General features: G+C 36.6%; 3 protein-coding genes and 2 long non-coding RNA genes across 9 annotated transcripts; 1 reads left to right on the top strand and 4 right to left on the bottom strand.

Annotated features, from left to right (window-relative positions):
* Window positions 1–263: 263 nt before the first annotated feature.
* LOC131026002 (uncharacterized) lies at window positions 264–1,245 on the top strand. The gene is made up of 3 exons (XM_057955783.1): window positions 264–801; window positions 884–991; window positions 1,087–1,245. The coding sequence occupies exons 1-3, from the start codon at window positions 445–447 to the stop codon at window positions 1,243–1,245; spliced, it is 624 nt and encodes a 207-aa protein (XP_057811766.1). The 5' UTR covers window positions 264–444.
* A 292-nt stretch (window positions 1,246–1,537) lies between these two features.
* On the bottom strand, window positions 1,538–4,517 carry LOC131024573 (uncharacterized). The gene is made up of 3 exons (XR_009101926.1): window positions 4,337–4,517; window positions 2,418–2,484; window positions 1,538–1,814 (listed from the first exon to the last, which is right to left on the bottom strand). It is a non-coding gene; the product is annotated as an uncharacterized LOC131024573 (long non-coding RNA).
* A 6,787-nt stretch (window positions 4,518–11,304) lies between these two features.
* LOC131024574 (uncharacterized) lies at window positions 11,305–14,281 on the bottom strand. The gene is made up of 3 exons (XR_009101927.1): window positions 14,104–14,281; window positions 12,185–12,251; window positions 11,305–11,581 (listed from the first exon to the last, which is right to left on the bottom strand). It is a non-coding gene; the product is annotated as an uncharacterized LOC131024574 (long non-coding RNA).
* Window positions 14,282–19,286: 5,005 nt separating this feature from the next.
* LOC131024568 (uncharacterized) lies at window positions 19,287–19,924 on the bottom strand. The gene is made up of 2 exons (XM_057954089.1): window positions 19,895–19,924; window positions 19,287–19,801 (listed from the first exon to the last, which is right to left on the bottom strand). Exon 2 carries the CDS (start codon window positions 19,793–19,795, stop codon window positions 19,409–19,411), a length of 387 nt encoding a protein of 128 aa, XP_057810072.1. The 5' UTR covers window positions 19,796–19,801; window positions 19,895–19,924; the 3' UTR covers window positions 19,287–19,408.
* Window positions 19,925–20,091: 167 nt separating this feature from the next.
* Window positions 20,092–24,304, bottom strand: LOC131024566 (uncharacterized). Of its 5 annotated transcripts, XR_009101906.1 has the most exons (5): window positions 23,376–24,304; window positions 22,887–22,944; window positions 21,527–21,600; window positions 20,675–21,154; window positions 20,092–20,593 (listed from the first exon to the last, which is right to left on the bottom strand). XR_009101906.1 is itself a non-coding variant. In XM_057954080.1 (3 exons), the coding sequence occupies exons 2-3, from the start codon at window positions 21,029–21,031 to the stop codon at window positions 20,483–20,485; spliced, it is 468 nt and encodes a 155-aa protein (XP_057810063.1). In that variant the 5' UTR covers window positions 21,032–21,221; window positions 21,265–21,520; the 3' UTR covers window positions 20,092–20,482. The 5 variants fall into 5 exon arrangements, 1 of the variants encoding a protein (XP_057810063.1); XR_009101907.1 differs by lacking the exon at window positions 20,675–21,154 and having other exon boundaries at window positions 23,376–24,251; XR_009101905.1 differs by lacking the exon at window positions 22,887–22,944 and having other exon boundaries at window positions 23,376–24,251.
* Window positions 24,305–25,048: the final 744 nt, after the last annotated feature.

The raw sequence follows: 25,048 nt of genomic DNA, 5'->3' as shown, positions 1-25,048 counted from the left end.
TCCATTGCGCGCATTAAGCAATCAGTCTTCAACTGATTCTTCAACTGATACTTCAGTTGGTATCTGCAGTCTTCAGTCCTTCAGTCTTCAGTCTTCGACACCGCAAGCTAAACTAGAAACGAACTCTAACACTTGAGTTCAAAAACGATTCTAGTCTATTACAGTTAAGACCTATGAATTTTGGTATCATCAAAACAAAGGTTAGGATATTCCACAAGGTTCCCTACATCTTTTGATGTTCTATAGACTTAAAGATTATTAAAACTCTAAATATCAGTAAATATAAAATTGCTAACACGCTTAAATGAACCAAAATTGTAAAAATGAGTGAAAATCGTGAGTGGATGTATCAACGTTTTCTACCTGATGGAGCTTTGAATCCTGATTTTCAAAGAGGTCTTCAACGTTTCATTGATTAGGCTAGCAGTAGACGAGATTTAATGGATGGGGAAAAAATTAGGTGCCCGTGTAGGAGATGCGATAATATACGTTTCCATACTAGAAACAATGTTCAATATCACATTGCGAAGAATGGATTTGTGGGGGATTACTATATTTGGAGGTTTCATGGGGAAATTGAAATGGCTACGACTGAATATCATAACTTGGAAGAACAAGAGGCCTTCTTTTATTCACGAGGATCACTGGCCTAATTGGCTTAAGTACTGGGACTCTGATGAATTCAAAGCCAAATCAGAGATAGCAAAAAAGTGTAGGATGTCTGAGCCTTTAGGTCCTGGAACTGGTCAAGTGAAGCACAAGGGAGGTTCGAGGTCTATTCTTCAGTATGCTGAAGAAGTGGTACGTTGAAAATGTATTCATATTATTTTTTTCATTGAAATTCATATTAATAATATTTATATTTGTTATAGTTTTTTAATAGGCTAAAAGGAAAAGAGTGGAGCCGACTGAATGTTTCTACGATGCTTATCAGATCCTTCATAAGAACAAGGATGGTACTTATACAGACGAGAAGTCTAGACATATTGGAGTACGTAGTAAAATATTAAGTACTTGTTTAAGTATTATTTTTATTGCTCTAATTCTTAAGTATAACTCATTTTTTATATATATATTATATTGTAGGAAAGAATGGATGAATTAGTTGCTTCTCAGAGTCAGCCTGTGGATGATGATTCTGATCCGCCAGAGATCGATATGAACAAGGTGTACATGGAGGCTGTTGGTGGACTCGACAAAAAGAAGAGAATGTTTGGAGTTGGTGGACTTGCAAGCCAGCTATAGGAGTAGTGAGCAGTCGAGTGGTACATCTCAGTTTCAGGGCTCTACTGTCGATCCACAACGACTTGTGGATGTGGAGTTGCAGGATGCCTTAGCGGCGATAGAACGTCAGAAAGAGAAGATGAGGCTGAAAGATGAGCAGATCGAGGCTTGATTTGATGCTCAGCAGCGTATGTTCGTGTCACAGCCCGCCCTAACTATGGATAGTTAGGCCGAGTGATCCACGACTAGGGATGGGGTTAAAGAAGAAGGGAAAGAAAAGGGGCGTCATTTATAGCCGTAAAACTTACTCATCTTAATAAAACTCGTCATTTTTATTCATTAATACTCAATTGAAAACAGTCTATGAAAGACAGCATAAAACTTAATTAATATCATTAATCAAGTTATACATCGTATGAAACCATTCTCTTAAGACTCAAAGTATGACATAACATACTATAACATCAACAACATCTTGCAGCGGAAAGTAGCTAGACATATGTATGAAGACATATTCTAGACAGGTTAACTATTTATTAACAACCCTGGAGACTCCGCTCATTGCAGCACCATCATCACATCAGCTCAACCTGCACATTTAGAAAACATATGCAGGGCTGAGTACAAAAGCACTCAGTGGGCACGTATGCCTAGGTATAAAAATACATGCTTCAAAACTGTAAATTGTCATGCCATCATAATCAGTACAGCAAGGGAGTTTTTCGCTAAAAATGCCCAAGCTTACTAAGTTCATTTGTGATTCTTAAAGTTCGTCTGATCAGACTAAGTTCTTTTGTAATCTATCATATCTGGAACTTTGTGCCGGAGAGGTGGCCACCTCTCACGGTCACTTGACCGGCCAACCCGCTAGATGACTCACGGTCACTGGTGTACACTAGCCCTGGCAGGATAGCTATCAACTGCTCAGGACCCGAATTCGATTTCATCATTGGCAAAGCCAAAGCAGATAGATATCATACTAAAATTTAAACATTTTATGGCAAGACAATACTTGAAATAACTTTAACTCAAATATTTTGTAACGAAATAACTTGCTCAAATGTAACATTAAACTCATTTGATAGATATATAAAACTGAAATTAACAGTTAAATCATCTCATGCATTCATTCGTATAAGAGGCCTACGACACGCAGGGGATCTCTATATACGTATAGTAAAAGTAATGCCCACCTCGTTGTGTCTCTGTATCAATGAGTAACGTCACTCTCTCCCTCAAGTCGTTACTTCCCAAAAGGACCTTCATTGTTATGAAGAATTGATGAGAAGTTATAAAAGAAACCTCGATCAATAATCTAATCTCTTTTATGAAACATTAGTATCTCTAATGTTCATCTCTCTTGATTGTTAATCAATATAACAATTATTATCTCTCGTCATTACTCATTAATTATAACATCCTTATGTTATAATTAGCAGCTCTTCAATTAAAAGAAATATTTAACACATCGAAAAGTCCACTTTCTTAGCAGATCTATTCGCTCTCATCTCGTCTAATTAACCAATTAGAAGTTAAACTATCCATTAGGCATGTATTTGAGTCACGGGTCAACAAGAATTGACTATGCTCAAATCCTAATTTCACTAAAAATTTCGGCATGACCTATTCATATATAATGTCAACCATGAGATTTCAACGCGTGAATCTCACTACGTGAACTCGTCTCTCGACTCAAAACTTAACATCTTGACATCTTTTCAACGCAAACCAAACAATTCAAAATCATCAAAACTCTTTATCAGTAAACTATCATTTATACTCGACACCAATTGTTCGAGTGTCAGATACCAACATTTATGTGCGTTAATCATAACTCTCACAACTCACACCATTTAGTCATATCGTATCATCCATCAAAACAAATATAATCAAGTTATTTTCTAGAACGTTTTGCTGTTTTTGTGTCATCTTTAAAAATTCATAACAACCAACTCAATCATCATAAACTCTCATACCAATTGATCTCAAAAACTTCATGAAGTGTAGTTCACTCTAAAAATGGTAGTTAACCAAAAAGGTTAAAGGTTTTTGGAGATATTGCTCTTTTAGTGCAGGCTGTCAAAGATTGACAGTTTCTGCCAATTTTGTTTAGGCCATTAGAAACCAAGGCAAACCTTAATAAAATTCCATCAAATTTAATCATCCAAAACTAAAGGTATCCTTGAAGATTTGGTTAAAATTTCACAAGAGAAAACGTTCATATGATCTGCCAAATAAACAATGAAACTCATACACTTTTACTGTTGGACAAATATGACAGCAGAACAGGGCATTTTTGAAATAATAAACTGCTCTGTTTCAGAGGTCATAAAAATTGAAATCTTATGTTTTTAGAAAAGTATTGAAGTCTAGTTTCGTTTAAAAAAAACGGTGATGCAAAATCCTTCATGGATTAATAGATATAAACGTTTTTGTGAAGTCTACCAATAGTTGACAGATTCTGTCAAGGATTTTTCAAAATATCTTTAAAATAGCAAACATCATCCAAAAGACATGAAATTTTGCAGCAACGAAATACACATATCATAGATAAACATACTAAAATTTCAGAGCCATCAAGCAATGAAAACTCATCGAAACATAAGCTTGAAACTGCTGTAAAATTTTGACAGAATTCCAGTTTTAATTTCGTTCAACAATTATCATCCATAAATTGTAAATCAATTAGCATGCTCATGTGATATCGTAGAACACATATACGCAATAATATTCATTATGCAACGTCTCTAACTTCACGAATTTAAATAATCATACTCTAAAAATTTATGCAATTTTCGTGCTTGGAAAAATACGAATTTAATATATATCGATTCTAGCATACCCCTAAGCACAAATATCAAGTCAAAACGATCAAACAAAAATCGAAAGACAAGCTAATATGTGAAAAACGGGGCTGCCCTCATGGGTTTCATAGCTACGGTTCGTTCCGTTCTTACTCCCTTCATTAAACATGCTCAACATCTACCCAAGAACAACATACTAAAATTTCACGACGATCCGACGTCGTTTCAAAATAAAGTCGAGAATCGACGTTTTTCGACGTCGACGAAAATCGAAAAGAAAACCATCAAAACGTAGGTAGAGATCTTACCTACTTAGATACGTGATCGAAAAGATGATCGGCGTTCATCTCGGTGCTCAAATCGGAGCTCAAAAGCTTGAGCTCAAGCTAAAAATGGTATATGCGTGAATGGTGTGTGTGTTTTAGGTGTTAGTGTGTGTGAGTTGTGTGTGGGCTGAAAATCAACGTGAGTTAAGAGTGTTTGACTGAACTTGGGCGGTTGGGGGGTGGTTTTGGTGGGGTAGGGTTAGATATTTAGTCGTTAAATATCTCGTCTCGTCTCGTCTCGTCTCGTCTCGTCTCGTCTCGTTTTAACGACTAACAACCCATACTCTTCGTTACTCGCCCTCTCAACCTCTACTCACTTTCATTACACTCGTAATTCCATATAAATATAGAAAACGCAAGCTCGTTCTCGAAATTCTGATAAACGAGCTCGGTTCGTTTATCGAGAAATCCCGGTTTACTAATCACTCGTCGTCCAAAAATAAAAACTTTCATTATTGGACTCGTATCGAAAAACTAAGAATATTTCTCGACGACGTGCACGTAAGATTTTGAAAGTCGACAAAAAGACGAAATAGCCGTATTTTACTATTCATCGTCAAAAAGTCAAAAATTTCAAAAACGTCTTAACGGACTCAGATTTCACTTCCGAGTTCACCGTTCTCATTCAAATAATTATCTAGAATTATTTGAATACTCAAACTCAAATACGGATATAAAATCCCACATCATTCTCACATCATCAAAAGAACATCTCAACATTTTTAAAATATAACAACAAAACTTCATATAACTCTTCATCTCTTTACAAAGTAAATCAAACAAGGGATCTAAACCCTAATTACTCAAACTCAAGAAATTAAACACGTCATCAAAAGCCCGGGTATTACATACCCTCCCCCTTAAAATAAATTTCGTCCCGAAATTTGTACCTCTTGTAAATGTTTCGGGTACTTCTCTCACATCTTATCCTCAAGCTCTCTTTCCACTTTTTTCTAACTATCATATCTCCATTGGACCTTATCCAATGCAATCGACTTATTACTCAATTGCCGAATTTTATGATCTAGCATCATCTGAGGTCTCTCTTCATAACTCAAGTCTGGTTCTAAGATCATTTCTTCTTAGTAAACCACATGGTTTGAGTCGAAAATATATATCCTCTCAATTGTGACACGTGAAACGCGTTATGCACATTTCCAAAGCTAGGTGGCAAAGCTAACCTATACGCTATTGGACCTATCTTTTGCAATGTCTCGTAAGGACTTATAACTCTGGGTCTAAGCTGTCCTTTAACTCCAAATCTATTCATCCCCTTTGAGGGTGAAACCTTCAAGAAAACTTCGTCTCCTATCTCGATACTTTGTCTCACATCTTATAGGCAAACTCAATTAGTGGCAACACATTCTCCCGATGTACTCCTCTATCAAGGATAGTAGTTCTTATCATATCTTCTATCGTTTGCTATGCTAAAATTCATCCTTGTACCCAACTCTTTCTGTAACTCATCCATAAACGTGATGATTTTTTTTTTTTTTGGATCTCTCTCTGAGGTGATCTACACCGGTACTCAAAGCAATCTTAAAATCTCACGAACGTACAATTGTGCTAACTTATCTGGTCCATACGCGATTAGGATCGGTATGAAATGTGCAGATTTTGTTAGTCGATCTACAATCACCCAAATTGCTGTATTTTCTCTTTGACTTTTGGGTAAAGCTGTCACAAAATCCATCGTTATGTGATCCCATTTCTACTCGGGAATCTCCAACGGTTTTAACTTCCCATAGGGTCGTTGGTGTAATACTTTCACTTGCTGACAAGCTAAGCATCGCTCTACAAACAAAGCTATGTCTCGTTTCATTCCGTCCCACAAAAATCTCTTTTTTTTTTCCACAACCTGATACATCTGTGTGCCTCCTGGGTGGGCGGTGTAAGGCGTGTCATGAGTCTCACTCATGATCGTATTCTTAAGTTCATCATCGCGGGGAATGCATCTTCTCCCCTCAAATAAGATAGCATTGTCTGATTTTTTTTTTTTTTTTTTTTGTAACTCTTGAGATCTCCTGCTCTTATCCTTTCTCGTAACTTGTTCATTGTCTCATCTTTCCTTGTGCTTCAATCACCATTTTCCTCAAACTAGGCATCGTCTCAACAATACTCGCTATCGTCCCTGGTGGTTTTATCATCTCTATCCTCATCTTGTCAAAGTCCTTTATAAGCTCATCCTCTCTCGTGAGAAGACATCCTAACTTTGACGAGACTTTTCGGCTCAATGCATCGGCTACTACATTGGCCTTGCTAGAGTGATAATTAATGTCGCAGTTAACATCCTTTACTAATTCGAGCCATCTCATTTGCCTCATGTTAATATCCTTATGCTTGAAAAAGTATTTCAAAGTTTTGTGGTCCGTGAAAATCTCACATCTAACTCCGTAGAGATGATGTCTCCAAATTTTTTTTTTTTTTTTTTTTTTTGGGCATGCACAACGGCTGCAAGCTCTAAATCATGCATTGGATAATTTATCTCGTGGGATCTAAGTTGTCGTGATGCATAGACTATAACTCTTCCTTCTTGCATCAAAACACATCCTAGCCCATTCTTTGACGCATCTGTGTAGATGGTATACTCTTTATCCATTTCCGGGACTAGCAGCACTGGTGCTGTAGTCAATTTCCTTTAAGCTCTTAAAAACTCTCTTTACACTCCTCTTTCCAATTGTACTTAACTTCTTTTCTCGGTCTTGCTATCATGGAAAATCCTTTAATAAACCTCTGATAGTATCCTGCTAAACCTAAAAAGTTGCGAATCTCGTTAGGCGTAGTTGGTGATCTCCACTCATGTACAACTTGTACCTTGACGGGGTCAACTTTAATTCTTTCGGATGATACAATATGTCCTAGAAAAGTTACTTCGTTCAACCAAAACTCGCACTTGGTGAATTTGGCAAAAAAAACTTCTCAACTCTTAGCGTTTCCAACATCGTTCTCAAATGTTTTGGCGCTCCTGCTCATTCTTCGAATAGATGAGAATATCATCTATGAAAACTAGGATAAATTTATCCAGTTATTGATGGAACACTCGATTCATGTGATCCATGAAAACTACTGGTGCCTTCGTCAAACCGAATGGCATAACTATGAACTCATAGTGCTCATACCTCATTTGAAAAGCTGTCTTAGGTGTATCCTCCTGTCAAAATTTGAACTAGTGGTATTATGATCTCAAGTCAACTTTCAAGAAAAACTCGCTCCTCGTAATTGATCAAACAAGTCATCTATCATCGGCAAAGGATATTTGTTCTTGAGTGTCAATTTATTCAGCTCTCGATAATCTATGCACATTCTCAACGTGTCATCCTTCTTTTGACAAAAAGACTGGTGCTCCCCACGGGGATACACGACGTCTAATAAAACCTAACTCGAGCAATTCTTGTAGCTGAATCTTCAGCTCTTGTAGCTCCTTAGGCGCCATTCTATAGGGTGCCTTCGACACTAGTGCTGATCCAGGTTCTAGGTCGATAGTGAACTCCAACTATCTTGTTGGTGGCAATCCTGGTAAGACCTCGGGAAATACATCTCTATATTCCCTTACCACTACTACATCCTCAAAGTTTTTACTTGATTCTCCTTCATCATTCAAGTAAACTAGGTAAGCTTGTGCTCCTTTCTTCTTTACCAATTTCGACGCCTGAAGTGCCGAAATGATTGGAATTCTCTTCTTTCTATCAATGTCGTGAAAACATGTCTGTTCCTTCCCAGGTGGTTGGAAAGTTATCTGTCTCTTCTTACAATCAATCGGGGCAAAGTTTTCTGCTAACCAGTCCATCCTTAGAATAATGTCTACGTTCCACATAGGCATTAAGTGCAAGGTTCTTGCTTTCATCTTTAGTGGTCCTAACTCAAGCTCTAAGTTAGAAATCATGTGAGAAACTGTAGTAGCTCTTCCTACAGGAGTGATTACTCTCAACTTGGGACTAGCTCGTTTTGGTTCGAGTTTGAAGGTAACATGCTTCAAACACTTAAAGAATGCGAGGCTCCTGTATTAAACAGGATTCTAACTGGTGCATCCAATAACTTGCCCATACTACCTTAAAGTTCTGCCTTAAACTGGCACATAAAACTCAGACATCTCATCATCAGTATCCATCTTCTGATGAGCATATCGTGATAGCTCACAGAATTCTCGATTATACTCTACAACCGATTTCTTTCCTTGCATCAAACTTCGATAATCAGCCTCTCGCTGCTTAGTGTACTCCTCGGTACATACTTCTCAAGAGTAGTCTTCAATTGTTCTCAGGTGTAGTTTACCAGTTGCTCGGGTGTTAAAGTCCTCTGACGTGCCTCTCACTAGTCTTATACATCAAAAGAATCTACTAGGATAACTCAAAAGTTGTAAGGGTTCAACCCTAGAATGACATCAAAACAAATTGTTCAAGAGACTCAAATGAATGACCCGAGGGTAGAATGAAGTAACTACCAGGTCGAACAAAAATAACCTAGAGTAAGAACCCATCTGGCTTTTCAACCAAAAGTTGAAACACGTGGGTTTATAAACCCAAAACACGTCTACTGAGATTTGGATCATGCGGACTGGCCAGGTCCAACATAATCACTCCCCAGTCACACGGGATATACTATCCCGAACTTGGAAATTCTGTGTCTTCTAAACCCTCAACATACTATACATAACAAAACTTAAGTTCACACCAGCAAGCTAAAAGCTTAAACTCAGGGTCCTATGTTCTAGACGCTTGTTTCGAAAGTTCAATATTTTTTTACTCTCCTCTCATGTTGCGGTGGTGGTGGCGGAGTATTATCCCGCCTATCCTTCACATCACACTCTTGATGACATCTTTGAGGCATTTTTGAAATCACAAAAGGAAAACTCAACTCGACCAACGCTCTAAGCATCCTCGAAACTCAAGTTCAATTTACTAACTCAACTTTAAGGAAACCCTCACGGTCACCTTAACATTCATCTGTAAGGCAATAAGCACTCACGAAATGCTAACAAAAAGACCACTCTGGTCAACCTAATATATCCATTAGTAGAATGCCTCTTTTTAGAGGGCTTACATAAAGGGGTTATTTAAACCCTACGAAAACCATAGTATCTATCGTGATGTCCCTTCTAAACCGACACCATTAATAGTACTATGTCTCGGTCTGGACCTCCTACGGTAATTGCTACCAGTTAACTCATCTAGTTGCTACTTTAGCACACTAGGAACATCCATCTATTTAACATCAGTAGGGTACTAAATTCGCATGCTTATCTATCATCATGTCAAAATCTCAAGTACCAGTATCTCCTAAGTAAGTTATATACATCGCAATGTAATTGCAACTAATCAAAAACGAGGGTGTACCGCGCATACTCTCAAGATCATCCTTAGCTCTAGCCTACATCGACTTCTCTTCTCATCCTCATCAACTCTAGCCCTCCTCGGCTACTTCTCATCCTCATTATCGTTTATCATTTTATCATCTTTGGTAACTGATACTCAAGGATCGACTCGATATCTACTACACTCTTCTAGAGTCCCTGGTAGAAAACAAGCATCCGGTCAGTAGATCCGCATAGAAAATCTGGGTATCTGTAACAAATCCCATCTCCTGTGGGTCCAATGCTCAAGACGACATGTCCCATCATATTGAGTGGCTTTCTTCCTTGCTCAATCCTACCACTCGATTGGTAGCACGGGGACTAGGTGCACGATGCCATCCAGTCTAGTAACAACCATAAGGCTTTCATCCTTTCATAGTCTATGAACATGTGTTTGAAAATCTGCTAGGGTATCTCTGTACCACATACTGTACGCCTCGTCCTCGTATCCGATCTTTCCTGAGTTCGATCTCACAACAGTCCACTTTCGTGCAGTGCCAACAGTGCTGGCCAACCTATAAGGAGAACTTAAAGGTGACTCTAGGAACTAACTCTACTTGGCTCCAGCAACAGAAATAAACAAAACATAACTTAGCAAAACTCCTATTAAGTAGTACTGTTATCTTAAAACTCAAGCTCAAAACATCTAAATTCTCATCTCGTCCCATCTTTACTTAGTAGGGAATCTCTCTAAACAATGATATTAGATCCCTTAATCTAAATCATCGTGACTCAGTAAGACAACTCAACAATTCTCTCTCAAAGCCATCTCCAAAGACTATGGCTCATGATACCTCCTCAAGTACCATTAAGGTTGCGTGAGCAAAACTCGCGTCACCAAACAACTCAACATATCGTACAATATCTCATTGCAGCATGCTAATAACTCATCATTAATCATGCTATTATACTCAAGCTCATAACTCAAACTCATAACTCAAACCAACAAGTACTTAAAGCAATTGCTAATTCTCTCAAGCTTTAGCTCTAAGTTCTCATTTCATCCTTCTACTTAGTAGAAAATATCTCTTAACAATGACATTAGATTCCTTCATCTAAATCATCGTGACTTATCACAACTGCTCAAACAATTCTCATCACAAAACATCTCAAATACATCACATCATAACTCATAATTATGCATCTTCAATCATATAACATCATATGATATAAACGCTCTCATGATTCATCATGTAACGTCAACATATGCTCTTACAACATAATAACTCATTATTAATCATGTTGTCATCCTCAAACTCAAACTATGCATCTTCAAAGCATAACATCATAACTCATCATATAACCTCAACATCGTGCTCTTCAAAATTTAACGTCAAATAAACTTTGAAATTTTACATACCTCGTTGAGCCTGGTGTGATGGTGCGCTGAGCTCACGGTTGTTAATAACTATTAGTCTAGTGACTCATTCTAGACTAAACTCAAGACTTCTAATTCAGAGCTTTCCTTCGCTCTGATACCACTCTGTCACAGCCCGCCCTAACTATGGATAGTTAGGCCGAGTGATCCACGACTAGGGATGGGGTTAAAGAAGAAGGGAAAGAAAAGGGGCGTCATTTATAGCCGTAAAACTTACTCATCTTAATAAAACTCGTCATTTTTATTCATTAATACTCAATTGAAAACAGTCTATGAAAGACAGCATAAAACTTAATTAATATCATTAATCAAGTTATACATCGTATGAAACCATTCTCTTAAGACTCAAAGTATGACATAACATACTATAACATCAACAACATCTTGCAGCGGAAAGTAGCTAGACATATGTATGAAGACATATTCTAGACAGGTTAACTATTTATTAACAACCCTGGAGACTCCGCTCATTGCAGCACCATCATCACATCAGCTCAACCTGCACATTTAGAAAACATATGCAGGGCTGAGTACAAAAGCACTCAGTGGGCACGTATGCCTAGGTATAAAAATACATGCTTCAAAACTGTAAATTGTCATGCCATCATAATCAGTACAGCAAGGGAGTTTTTCGCTAAAAATGCCCAAGCTTACTAAGTTCATTTGTGATTCTTAAAGTTCGTCTGATCAGACTAAGTTCTTTTGTAATCTATCATATCTGGAACTTTGTGCCGGAGAGGTGGCCACCTCTCACGGTCACTTGACCGGCCAACCCGCTAGATGACTCACGGTCACTGGTGTACACTAGCCCTGGCAGGATAGCTATCAACTGCTCAGGACCCGAATTCGATTTCATCATTGGCAAAGCCAAAGCAGATAGATATCATACTAAAATTTAAACATTTTATGGCAAGACAATACTTGAAATAACTTTAACTCAAATATTTTGTAACGAAATAACTTGCTCAAATGTAACATTAAACTCATTTGATAGATATATAAAACTGAAATTAACAGTTAAATCATCTCATGCATTCATTCGTATAAGAGGCCTACGACACGCAGGGGATCTCTATATACGTATAGTAAAAGTAATGCCCACCTCGTTGTGTCTCTGTATCAATGAGTAACGTCACTCTCTCCCTCAAGTCGTTACTTCCCAAAAGGACCTTCATTGTTATGAAGAATTGATGAGAAGTTATAAAAGAAACCTCGATCAATAATCTAATCTCTTTTATGAAACATTAGTATCTCTAATGTTCATCTCTCTTGATTGTTAATCAATATAACAATTATTATCTCTCGTCATTACTCATTAATTATAACATCCTTATGTTATAATTAGCAGCTCTTCAATTAAAAGAAATATTTAACACATCGAAAAGTCCACTTTCTTAGCAGATCTATTCGCTCTCATCTCGTCTAATTAACCAATTAGAAGTTAAACTATCCATTAGGCATGTATTTGAGTCACGGGTCAACAAGAATTGACTATGCTCAAATCCTAATTTCACTAAAAATTTCGGCATGACCTATTCATATATAATGTCAACCATGAGATTTCAACGCGTGAATCTCACTACGTGAACTCGTCTCTCGACTCAAAACTTAACATCTTGACATCTTTTCAACGCAAACCAAACAATTCAAAATCATCAAAACTCTTTATCAGTAAACTATCATTTATACTCGACACCAATTGTTCGAGTGTCAGATACCAACATTTATGTGCGTTAATCATAACTCTCACAACTCACACCATTTAGTCATATCGTATCATCCATCAAAACAAATATAATCAAGTTATTTTCTAGAACGTTTTGCTGTTTTTGTGTCATCTTTAAAAATTCATAACAACCAACTCAATCATCATAAACTCTCATACCAATTGATCTCAAAAACTTCATGAAGTGTAGTTCACTCTAAAAATGGTAGTTAACCAAAAAGGTTAAAGGTTTTTGGAGATATTGCTCTTTTAGTGCAGGCTGTCAAAGATTGACAGTTTCTGCCAATTTTGTTTAGGCCATTAGAAACCAAGGCAAACCTTAATAAAATTCCATCAAATTTAATCATCCAAAACTAAAGGTATCCTTGAAGATTTGGTTAAAATTTCACAAGAGAAAACGTTCATATGATCTGCCAAATAAACAATGAAACTCATACACTTTTACTGTTGGACAAATATGACAGCAGAACAGGGCATTTTTGAAATAATAAACTGCTCTGTTTCAGAGGTCATAAAAATTGAAATCTTATGTTTTTAGAAAAGTATTGAAGTCTAGTTTCGTTTAAAAAAAACGGTGATGCAAAATCCTTCATGGATTAATAGATATAAACGTTTTTGTGAAGTCTACCAATAGTTGACAGATTCTGTCAAGGATTTTTCAAAATATCTTTAAAATAGCAAACATCATCCAAAAGACATGAAATTTTGCAGCAACGAAATACACATATCATAGATAAACATACTAAAATTTCAGAGCCATCAAGCAATGAAAACTCATCGAAACATAAGCTTGAAACTGCTGTAAAATTTTGACAGAATTCCAGTTTTAATTTCGTTCAACAATTATCATCCATAAATTGTAAATCAATTAGCATGCTCATGTGATATCGTAGAACACATATACGCAATAATATTCATTATGCAACGTCTCTAACTTCACGAATTTAAATAATCATACTCTAAAAATTTATGCAATTTTCGTGCTTGGAAAAATACGAATTTAATATATATCGATTCTAGCATACCCCTAAGCACAAATATCAAGTCAAAACGATCAAACAAAAATCGAAAGACAAGCTAATATGTGAAAAACGGGGCTGCCCTCATGGGTTTCATAGCTACGGTTCGTTCCGTTCTTACTCCCTTCATTAAACATGCTCAACATCTACCCAAGAACAACATACTAAAATTTCACGACGATCCGACGTCGTTTCAAAATAAAGTCGAGAATCGACGTTTTTCGACGTCGACGAAAATCGAAAAGAAAACCATCAAAACGTAGGTAGAGATCTTACCTACTTAGATACGTGATCGAAAAGATGATCGGCGTTCATCTCGGTGCTCAAATCGGAGCTCAAAAGCTTGAGCTCAAGCTAAAAATGGTATATGCGTGAATGGTGTGTGTGTTTTAGGTGTTAGTGTGTGTGAGTTGTGTGTGGGCTGAAAATCAACGTGAGTTAAGAGTGTTTGACTGAACTTGGGCGGTTGGGGGGTGGTTTTGGTGGGGTAGGGTTAGATATTGTAACACCCGGGCTTTTGATGACGTGTTTAATTGCTTGAGTTTGAGTAATTAGGGTTTAGATCCCTTGTTTGATTTACTTTGTAAATAGATGAGGAGTTATATGAAGTTTTCTTGTTATTTTTTTAAGATGTTGAGATGTTCTTTCGATGATGTGAGAATGATGTGGGATTTTATATCCGTATTTGAGTTTGAGTATTTGAATAATTCGAGATAATTATTTGAATGAGAACGGTGAACTCGGAAGTGAGATCTGAGTCCGTTAAGACGTTTTTGAAATTTTTGACTTTTTGACGATGAATAGTAAAATACTGCTATTTCGTCTTTTTGTCGACTTTCAAAATCTTACGTGCATGTCGTCGAGAAATATTCTTAATTTTTCGATACGAGTCCAATAATGAAAGTTTTTATTTTTGGACGACGAGTGAATAGTAAATCGGGATTTCTCGATAAACGAACCGAGCTCGTTTATCAGAATTTCGAGAACGAGCTTGCGTTTTCTATATTTATATAGAATTACGAGTGTAATGAAAGTGAGTAGGAGTTAAGAGGGTGAGTAACGAAGAATGTGGGTAATTAGTCGTTAAAACGAGACGAAACGGGATATTTAACGACTAACGGGTTAATATCTTAAATATCTAAGGCTACCCCACCAAAACTGAAAGATATTATGGACTAGATTAGGATATATTTGATATATTCTAATACTAAGTAAGACAGTTCAAGTGTGAATTCCTTAGTCGTAATTGTTGACTCAAGTGTGAATTCCTTAGTCGTAATTGTTGACTAAGGAAGACAAGACAATTTAGAATTGTCTTCTTCGCTTATAAATAAGGGAGCTTGGTCTTACGAATCGATATATGAAAATATACGAAAACATTAGCTTAGAGCTTTTGACTTCCGATTTGAGCACCGAGACGAGCGCCGATCATCTTTTCGATCACGTATCTAAGTAGGTAAGATCTCTACCTACGTTTTGATGGTTTTCTTTTCGATTTTCGTCGACGTCGAAAAACGTCGATTCTCGACTTTATTTTGAAACGACGTCGGATCGTCGTGAAATTTTAGTATGTTGTTCTTGGGTAGATGTTGAGCATGTTTAATGAAGGGAGTAAGAACGGAACGAACCGTAGCTATGAAACCCATGAGGGCAGCCCCGTTTTTCACATATTAGCTTGTCTTTCGATTTTTGTTTGATCGTTTTGACTTGATATTTGTGCTTAGGGGTATGCTAGAATCGATATATATTAAATTCGTATTTTTCCAAGCACGAAAATTGTATAAATTTTTAGAGTATGATTATTTAAATTCGTGAAGTTTGAGACGTTGCATAATGAATATTATTGCGTATATGTGTTCTACGATATCACATGAGCATGCTAATTGATTTACAATTTATGGATGATAATTGTTGAACGAGATTAAAACTGGAATTCTGTCAAAATTTTACAGCAGTTTCAAGCTTATGTTTCGATGAGTTTTCATTGCTTGATGGCTCTGAAATTTTAGTATGTTTATCTATGATATGTGTATTTCGTTTCTGCAAAATTTCATGTCTTTTGGATGATGTTTGCTATTTTAAAGATATTTTGAAAAAATCCTTGACAGAATCTGTCAACTATTGGTAGACTTCACAAAAACGTTTATATCTATTAATCCATGAAGGATTTTGCATCACCGTTTTTTTTAAACGAAACTAGACTTCAATAATTTTCTAAAAACATAAGATTTCGATTTTTATGACCTCTGAAACAGAGCAGTTTATTATTTCAAAAATGCCCTGTTCTGCTGTCATATTTGTCCAACAGTAAAAGTGTATGAGTTTCATTGTTTATTTGGCAGATCATATGAACGTTTTCTCTTGTGAAAATTTAACCAAATCTTCAAGGATACCTTTAGTTTTGGATGATTAAATTTGATGGAATTTTATTAAGGTTTGCCTTGGTTTCTAATGGCCTAAACAAAATTGGCAGAAACTGTCAATCTTTGACAGCCTGCACTAAAAGAGCAATATCTCCAAAAACCTTTAACCTTTTTGGTTAACTACCATTTTTAGAGTGAACTACACTTCATGAAGTTTTTGAGATCAATTGGTATGATAGTTTATGATGATTGAGTTGGTTGTTATGAATTTTTAAAGATGACACAAAAACAGCAAAACTTTCTAGAAAACAACTTGATTATATTTGTTTTGATGGATGATACGATATGACTAAATGGTGTGAGTTGTGAGAGTTATGATTAACGCACATAAATGTTGGTATCTGACACTCGAACAATTGGTGTCGAGTATAAATGATAGTTTACTGATAAAGAGTTTTGATGATTTTGAATTGTTTGGTTTGCGTTGAAAAGATGTCAAGATGTTAAGTTTTGAGTCGAGAGACGAGTTCACGTAGTGAGATTCACGCGTTGAAATCTCGTGGCTGACATTATATATGAATAGGTCATGCCGAAATTTTTAGTGAAATTAGAATTTGAGCATAGTCGATTCTTGTTGACCCGTGACTCAAATACATGCCTAATGGAAAGTTTAACTTTCTAATTGGTTAATTAGACGAGATGAGAGCGAATAGATCTGCTAAGAAAGTGGACTTTTCGATGTGTTAAATATTTCTTTTAATTGAAGCGCTGCTAATTATAACATAAGGATGTTATAATTAATGAGTAATGACGAGAGATAATAATTGTTATATTGATTAACAATCAAGAGAGATGAACATTAGAGATACTAATGTTTCATAAAAGAAATTAGATTATTAATCGAGGTTTCTTTTATAACTTCTCACCAATTCTTCATAACGATGAAGGTCCTTTTGGGAAGTAACGACTTGAGGGAGAGAGTGACGTTACTCATTGATACAGAGACACAACGAGGTGGGCATTACTTTTACTATACGTATATAGAGATCCCCTGCGTGTCGTAGGCCTCTTATACGAATGAATGCATGAGATGATTTAACTGTTAATTTCAGTTTTATATATATCTATCAAATGAGTTTAATGTTACATTTGAGCAAGTTATTTCGTTACAAAATATTTGAGTTAAAGTTATTTCAAGTATTGTCTTGCCATAAAATGTTTAAATTTTAGTATGATATCTATCTGCTTTGGCTTTGCCAATGATGCAATCGAATTCGGGTCCTGAGCAGTTGATAGCTATCCTGCCAGGGCTAGTGTACACCAGTGACCGTGAGTCATCTAGCGGGTTGGCCGGTCAAGTGACCGTGAGAGGTGGCCACCTCTCCGGCACACAGTTTCAGATATGATAGATTACAAAAGAACTTAGTCTGATCAGACGAACTTTAAGAATCACAAATGAACTTAGTAAGCTTGGGCCTTTTTAGCGAAAAACTCCCTTGCTGTACTGATTATGATGGCATGACAATTTATAGTTTTGAAGCATGTATTTTTATACCTAGGCATATGTGCCCACTGAGTGCTTTTGTACTCAGCCCTGCATATGTTTTCTAAATGTGCAGGTTGAGCTGATGTGATGATGGTGCTGCAATGAGCGGAGTCTCCAGGGTTGTTAATAAATAGTTAACCTGTCTAGAATATGTCTTCATACATATGTCTAGCTACTTTCCGCTGCAAGATGTTGTTGATGTTATAGTATGTTATGTCATACTTTGAGTCTTAAGAGAATGGTTTCATACGATGTATAACTTGATTAATGATATTAATTAAGTTTTATGCTGTCTTTCATAGACTGTTTTCAATTGAGTATTAATGAATAAAAAAAAAATACGAGTTTTATTAAGATGAGTAAGTTTTACGGCTATAAATGACGCCCCTTTTCTTCCCCTTCTTCTTTAACCCCATCCCTAGTCGTGGATCACTCGGCCTAACTATCCCTAGTTAGGGCGGGCTGTGACAGATATTTAGTCGTTAAATATCTCGTCTCGTCTCGTCTCGTCTCGTCTCGTCTCGTCTCGTTTTAACGACTAACAACCCATACTCTTCGTTACTCGCCCTCTCAACCTCTACTCACTTTCATTACACTCGTAATTCCATATAAATATAGAAAACGCAAGCTCGTTCTCGAAATTCTGATAAACGAGCTCAGTTCGTTTATCGAGAAATCCCGGTTTACTAATCACTCGTCGTCCAAAAATAAAAACTTTCATTATTGGACTCGTATCGAAAAACTAAGAATATTTCTCGACGACGTGCACGTAAGATTTTGAAAGTCGACAAAAAGACGAAATAGCCGTATTTTACTATTCATCGTCAAAAAGTCAAAAATTTCAAAAACGTCTTAACGGACTCAGATTTCACTTCCGAGTTCACCGTTCTCATTCAAATAATTATCTAGAATTATTTGAATACTCAAACTCAAATACGGATATAAAATCCCACATCATTCTCACATCATCAAAAGAACATCTCAACATTTTTAAAATATAACAACAAAACTTCATATAACTCTTCATCTCTTTACAAAGTAAATCAAACAAGGGATCTAAACCCTAATTACTCAAACTCAAGAAATTAAACACGTCATCAAAAGCCCGGGTATTACAGTTCGAGCAGATATTGGCTAGGCTTCCACCTGGACCGACTCCATCATCTTGACTATTATGTTTGTGTTTTTGTATTTTGAATACTTGAATGTTTCTATTATGTTTTTGAACAGTTGGAGATTTTATGTTATGAAGATTTGAATGCTAGTTTAAATTTTAATATTTTACATATTTGGTGTTTTGGAGATTGATATATTGATAATAACAGGACCTCGATAACTAGGAATGGTAAATTAGGGACGGACGAAATTTCCATCGCTATTCAGCTTCCCAACGCTAACGACAGATTACAATTCCGTCGCTATTCGGCCGCTCTACAATTAGCTACGGACCACGATTCCGTCACTAAAAATTAAAAAAAATATATAATTTACCATTCCTAGTTATCGACGTCCTATTATTATCAATATATCAATCTCCAAAACACCAAATATGTAAAATATTAAAATTTAAACTAGCATTCAAATCTTCATAACATAACATAAAATATCCAACTGTTCAAAAACATAATAGAAACATTCAAGTATTCAAAATACAAAAACACAAACATAATAGTCAAGATGATGGTCCAGAGGGTGGAGTCGGTCCAGGTGGAAGCCTAGCCAATATCTGCTCGAACATACGTTGCTGAGCCTCAAATCGAGGCTCGGTCTGCTCATCTTTCAGCCTCATCTCCTCTTTCTGACGTTCTATCGCCGCTAAGGCATCCTGCAACTCCACATCCACAAGTCGTTGTGGATCGACAGTGGGGCCCTGAAACTGAGATGTACCACTCGACCGCTCACTACTCCTATAGCTGGCTGCAAGTCCACCAACTCCAAACATTCTCTTCTTTTTGTCGAGTCCACCAACAGCCTCCACGTACACCTTGTTCATATCGATCTCTAGCGGATCAGAATCATCATCCACAGGCTGACTCTGAGAAGCAACTAATTCATCCATTCTTTCCTACAATATAATATATATAAAAAATGAGTTATACTTAAGAATTAGAGCAATAAAAATAATACTTAAACAAGTACTTAATATTTTACTACGTACTCCAATCTGTCTAGACTTCTCGTCTGTATAAGTACCTAGGGCTGAGCAAAACCAAACCGGAACCGCCAAACCGAACCGAACCGAACCAAACCGGGCGGTTTGGTTCGGTTTATGTAGAGAAAACGGTTCGGTTTGGTTTGAAAATTTTCAAACCGCCAGAAAACGGTTCGGGTTCGGTTTGAGAAAAACGGTTTGGTTTATAAACCGAACCCGCCCGATTTAAATATAATTAATAAATATTTATTTTTAAATAATTAATTAATAAATAGTTAAAAATTAAATTTAGAATTTTACACTTTACATTAAATTCAAAAGTACATAAGATTTTTATTCTGTGCTTGTTCTTTAATTTTTACAAACTCTTGATTGTAGAAGTAAATGGACTTATCTAGACGTGGTAATTTTTGCTTATTCATAGTACTTTAATTTTTGCTTATAGCTTTAAAAAAAAAAAACGGTTTTGGCCAAACCGAACCGAACCGAAAATTTACGGTTCGGTTTGGTTCGGTTTTGACCAGTCAAACGGTTTGGTTTGGTTCAAAATTTTTTAGGTGGTTTGAGTTTCGGGTTGGGTATTTCGGTTCGGTTTCAACCCAACCCGCCCGAATGCTCACCCCTATAAGTATCATCCTTGTTCTTATGAAGGATCTGATAAGCATCGTAGAAACATTCAGTCGGCTCCACTCCTTTCCTTTTAGCCTATTAAAAAATATAACAAATATAAATATTATTAATATGAATTTCAATGAAAAAAATAATATGAATACATTTTCAACGTACCACTTCTTCAGCATACTGAAGAATAGACCTCGAACCTCCCTTGTGCTTCACTTGACCAGTTCCAGGACCTAAAGGCTCAGACATCCTACACTTTTTTGCTATCTCTGATTTGGCTTTGAATTCATCAGAGTCCCAGTACTTAAGCCAATTAGGCCAGTGATCCTCGTGAATAAAAGAAGGCCTCTTGTTCTTCCAAGTTATGATATTCAGTCGTGGCCATTTCAATTTCCCCATGAAACCTCCAAATATAGTAATCCCCCACAAATTCATTCTTCGCAATGTGATATTGAACATTGTTTCTAGTATGGAAACGTATATTATCGCATCTCCTACACGGGCACCTAATTTTTTCTCCATCCATTAAATCTCGTCTACTGCTAGTGTAATCAATGAAACCTTGAAGACCTCTTTGAAAATCAGGATTCAAAGCTCCATCAGGTAGAAAACGTTGATACATCCACTCACGATTTTCACTCATTTCTACAATTTTGGTTCATTTAAGCGTGTTAGCAATTTTATATCTACTGATATTTAAAGTTTTAATAATCTTTAAGTCTATAGAACATCAAAAGATACTATGATATTATAACACATGTTCAACACAAATTCTATAAATCAAACACAAAAACACGTACGCGGCTCCAAGCCATCACCACAGCAACAAAATGGGATGAAACACAGCCATCCCCCAACCTAATCTCCGTTTACTACCTAGATACATGCTCATCTAATATATACCAAAAATAAAAATAAAAAATAAAAACCTAGATACATGCTCATCTAAATTTTAAAATTATGACTATGGCTACCATTTGAGCCATAGTAGCAAAAGATAATGCAGTGAAAACTTACTTGTTTTTTTCCTCCTTCGTCTTTTTTGTTCTCCTTGACTTCTTCCTTTCTTTCTCACAAATCAAGAATGACCCCTAACAATGATAACAAACATTACTTAGTCTAATTTATATTTAGCGGCTGTCAAATAAGTTTTCGTGCATGACCACAAGGATAATCCCATCCATTAATCCAAAGCAAAACAAAAATTTAAAAAATAAATAATTATTCAAGATTGATAATTATTTACAAGAACCAAAGTATATAAAATTATAATTTAACAAAATAAACAATTTATCAAATTGGGGGACGAAGCATTTAATTCAACTTTACAAAAAATCAAAGCTTTAAGATTTAGTAGCCTATTTATATTTAGTAGCGTATATTATTGAGAGCATCCACAATGCTTGTTGCTTAGAGGGGTGTTTTAGGAGTGGGCCCCACCTAAGACACACCCCTCTCCAATGCATTGTGTCTTAGGTGGAAATGTAAAAGAGAGAATTGTAGTTGAAGATATTGGTGAATTTGAAAGAGTGGAAGAGTGGTATTTATAGAAGGGGAAAAAAAGGAAAAAAAAAATAAATTCAAAATAGCCGTTGAAATCAACGGTCGATTTAAAAAAAAAAAAATAGCAAACGGTCGAATTAATTCAAAATTAACGATTTTTGTTTTTTTTTAAAAAAAAAAATTGGGCGCGGACGCGCCATACTCTCTCCTCTCTCGCCCCGGGTCCAGGCTTCGACCTCGCCTCGCATCTGGCCGCGTCTCCAGCGCGCGGCCGTCTCCTTTGACGCGGGTCGATCCCGGCTTCGACACAGGCGCTGCAGTTGCTCTGAGAAACCAACGTTGTGTGTCTAGAAATTATCTAATTTTTTTAGAGTAAATGGATATTAACGAACTGATTAAAACATATGAGAAGAGCGATGATCAAATTTTTTATACATTGTTTCTTCACTCTAGAGCTTTTCGCCATGAACTATAATTTTGCAAAATGTTACACACAATCGCAATGCACGCACTAAAATTTGTGTTTTTTTATTATTCACACCCTGCTTATTTCGATGCATAGAGGAATGTGAATAATATGGACATAGCATATTATGGAACTCAAAATATTCAAGTTTATAGAACATATTTGTTAAATGCCAATTATACACAGACGATCCAAAAACAATAGTTCAAATAAGAGAGAAATAAATATAGCTGAATATTAAAAGACAAGTATTAATTAAAAATTAATAAGTCATATACGTATTAGATTATATGAATAATTGATGCTTCTTTCAAAGAATTTACTTTTTAAGCACAAAAATATATGGTCAAGTAAGAAATATTTTCTACAGTTTATCCAATTAGTATTGGTTCCAGAGTATCAACAAACCTCTCTGCTTCTCCTTTGCTTCTTCCAAAATCCAAACAAATCTAAGCGTGCACGTTTTCTGTTCACCACCCCTCATCCTTTACAATTACTCCACATCACACCAACAATACTAACTAATTTAATAAAACTAATTAATCTCCTACTATTTAATTTGTGGAACCCAAACATGCAAATGCAAACACACTGTTCCTTATTATTACTATTATGATTTCGACTCTTCTTTTTAAGCTGATCCTCTCTCTGTCAAGAGTGGATTCACACAATCAAATATTTAATCAAGATATATTAATAAACTTTTAGAAAGTTAGAGCAAGAGAATAAGGTCAGAAAATCAAGTCGATTGAACACATTTTTTTGTGAAAAAATATCCAATCCCTAATTCAATTGCCAACCAACAAAATTGAAGGTTCGCGAATTTAAACCTCAATTCATACCTTCATTTAAATCTTTTCTAAGTCTGCACATATTTTGAAGAACTATACCACTAACCTTCTTCAGCGGCGAAGAGGAATAATCGGCAGCAGCGACTGAGCTTCTTCAGTGGCGGCGGCAGGAGCGGACCTTCTCTCGCGGCGGCAGGCTCCGATCGACGGCGGATTTGACAGCGGCGTAGTTCCGGGGGTTGACCTTCTCCAGCAGTGGCGTATAGTCACAACGGAAGCGGAGGCGAAGGCTTCGCGATGTCGTTTCCGGCAGCGCAGCAGAGCGGCGAAGGAAGGCGGCGTAGTTTCCGGCGGAGGCAGAGCGGCGAAGGCAGCGTCGTCGTTTCCGGCGGAGGCAGAGCTTCGGTGATGGCTTTCTAAGGCAGGGATACGTGGGAGGCGGAGGGGGCGAACGCGGGTGACGGTGGAGACGGCCCGGACGCCGGTGATTGGCAATCGGAGGGGGGGAACGCGGAGGAGGGATTTGAAGGAGGAAGAAAATTAGAAGAAGGAATTTTGTGAAAGTGAGGCCGGACTAAGTGATTCCCGTGAAATAATATTTAGGGCTCACCGACGGAGGCCCATTCCGTAGGCAAAATCAATAATTAAAAAATTTCTAAATTCAACCGCTTAAACAACGACGGAGATGTCCGTCGCAAAATACCGACGGATCACTATTCCGACGTTAATTGGAAAAAAAATTAAAAAATAAATAAAAAAACATCTTTAACTACGGAATCCGTCCGTCGTAAAAATATTCCGTCGTTAAATTTGACGGTGAATCGGAGCTACTATAACCGTCGTTTTCGATCGGCGATTCCGTCGTTATTTAACAACGGACATATTTCCGTCGCTGATTCCGTCGGTGTCCGACACTGTTTCTTACAGTGTACACACATTTAGTATATGCTCGAAATAGTAATGATAATGGCATGCAATAATGTTGTAAGGTTATGACATAAAGTCTTCAAGAGAAAAGGGTGAGTGCTATACAAAAAAAAAGGCTTCAATTCAAGAATTTGCGACAGTTGGGAGTACCACACAAGCTGAAACATTGGATTTAGCGATAAGAATTATACGGCTCTCTTCTTCACGCACACTCATGATCCTCAAGAATGATTAATTAGGCGAGCTATATGCCCATCATGCTGAGTTTGGTGAATGTTGCATGCAGATCATCACATACTCCACCTCGGCCTTCATGAAGGAGGCTAGTCCGTTTACCGGCCAATCAGTGTGTACTTCCCACTGCATTGAGCTTATGTTGGAGAAATCGGGGAGAATGGATCTCATCAAGGAGACATTGAAGAAGGCAAACATCATCATAAGATTAGTATCTTCGCTCGTCTAACATAACTCATTGTGTTTAGAAGAAACTTGCTTCAACTCAGCACGATTATAACTCAAGTTCCACTCACTGAGCTCGACTTGAATCTTCTAAACTTATTTGGTAAACTCATTAATTATAGTCTCCAAGTATTAATATTATATATAATGAGTATAAATAAGTTGAGTCGGATCTTACAAGCCACTTGAAAGAAAACTCGCACGAACTCGCACGATTGGCGGGGCTCAAGTCTTACATCTAATACACTGTTACAATATATGTTACTTTATAAACTGAATCACAAAAATCATTTTGTACTAGTGTTGTCTTAATTGTGGAGCCAACTACAATGTTTAAATTTAGTTGCTTGAATTTTTGTTTTAATTTATTTATAAATTATTTTTAAAATTAAT

Source organism: Salvia miltiorrhiza, chromosome 5 (genome assembly GCF_028751815.1).
Source record: "Salvia miltiorrhiza cultivar Shanhuang (shh) chromosome 5, IMPLAD_Smil_shh, whole genome shotgun sequence".
Lineage (NCBI taxonomy): Eukaryota > Viridiplantae > Streptophyta > Magnoliopsida > Lamiales > Lamiaceae > Salvia > Salvia miltiorrhiza.
The sequence above is the reverse complement of the archived record's forward strand: the minus strand, read 5'-3'. Positions and strand labels throughout refer to the sequence as shown.

Excerpts from the sequence above, each read along its gene's own strand:
- LOC131026002 (XM_057955783.1), top strand. The coding sequence starts at position 445 with ATGGGGAAAAAATTAGGTGCCCGTGTAGGAGATGCGATAATATACGTT. Across the intron at positions 802-883 it reads TTCAGTATGCTGAAGAAGTG|GCTAAAAGGAAAAGAGTGGA; the intron begins GTACGTTGAAAA and ends GTTTTTTAATAG. Across the intron at positions 992-1,086 it reads AGAAGTCTAGACATATTGGA|GAAAGAATGGATGAATTAGT; the intron begins GTACGTAGTAAA and ends ATTATATTGTAG.
- LOC131024568 (XM_057954089.1), bottom strand. The coding sequence starts at position 19,795 with ATGGATGAATTAGTTGCTTCTCAGAGTCAGCCTGTGGATGATGATTCT.
- LOC131024566 (XM_057954080.1), bottom strand. The coding sequence starts at position 21,031 with ATGGAGAAAAAATTAGGTGCCCGTGTAGGAGATGCGATAATATACGTT. Across the intron at positions 20,594-20,674 it reads TTCAGTATGCTGAAGAAGTG|GCTAAAAGGAAAGGAGTGGA; the intron begins GTACGTTGAAAA and ends ATTTTTTAATAG.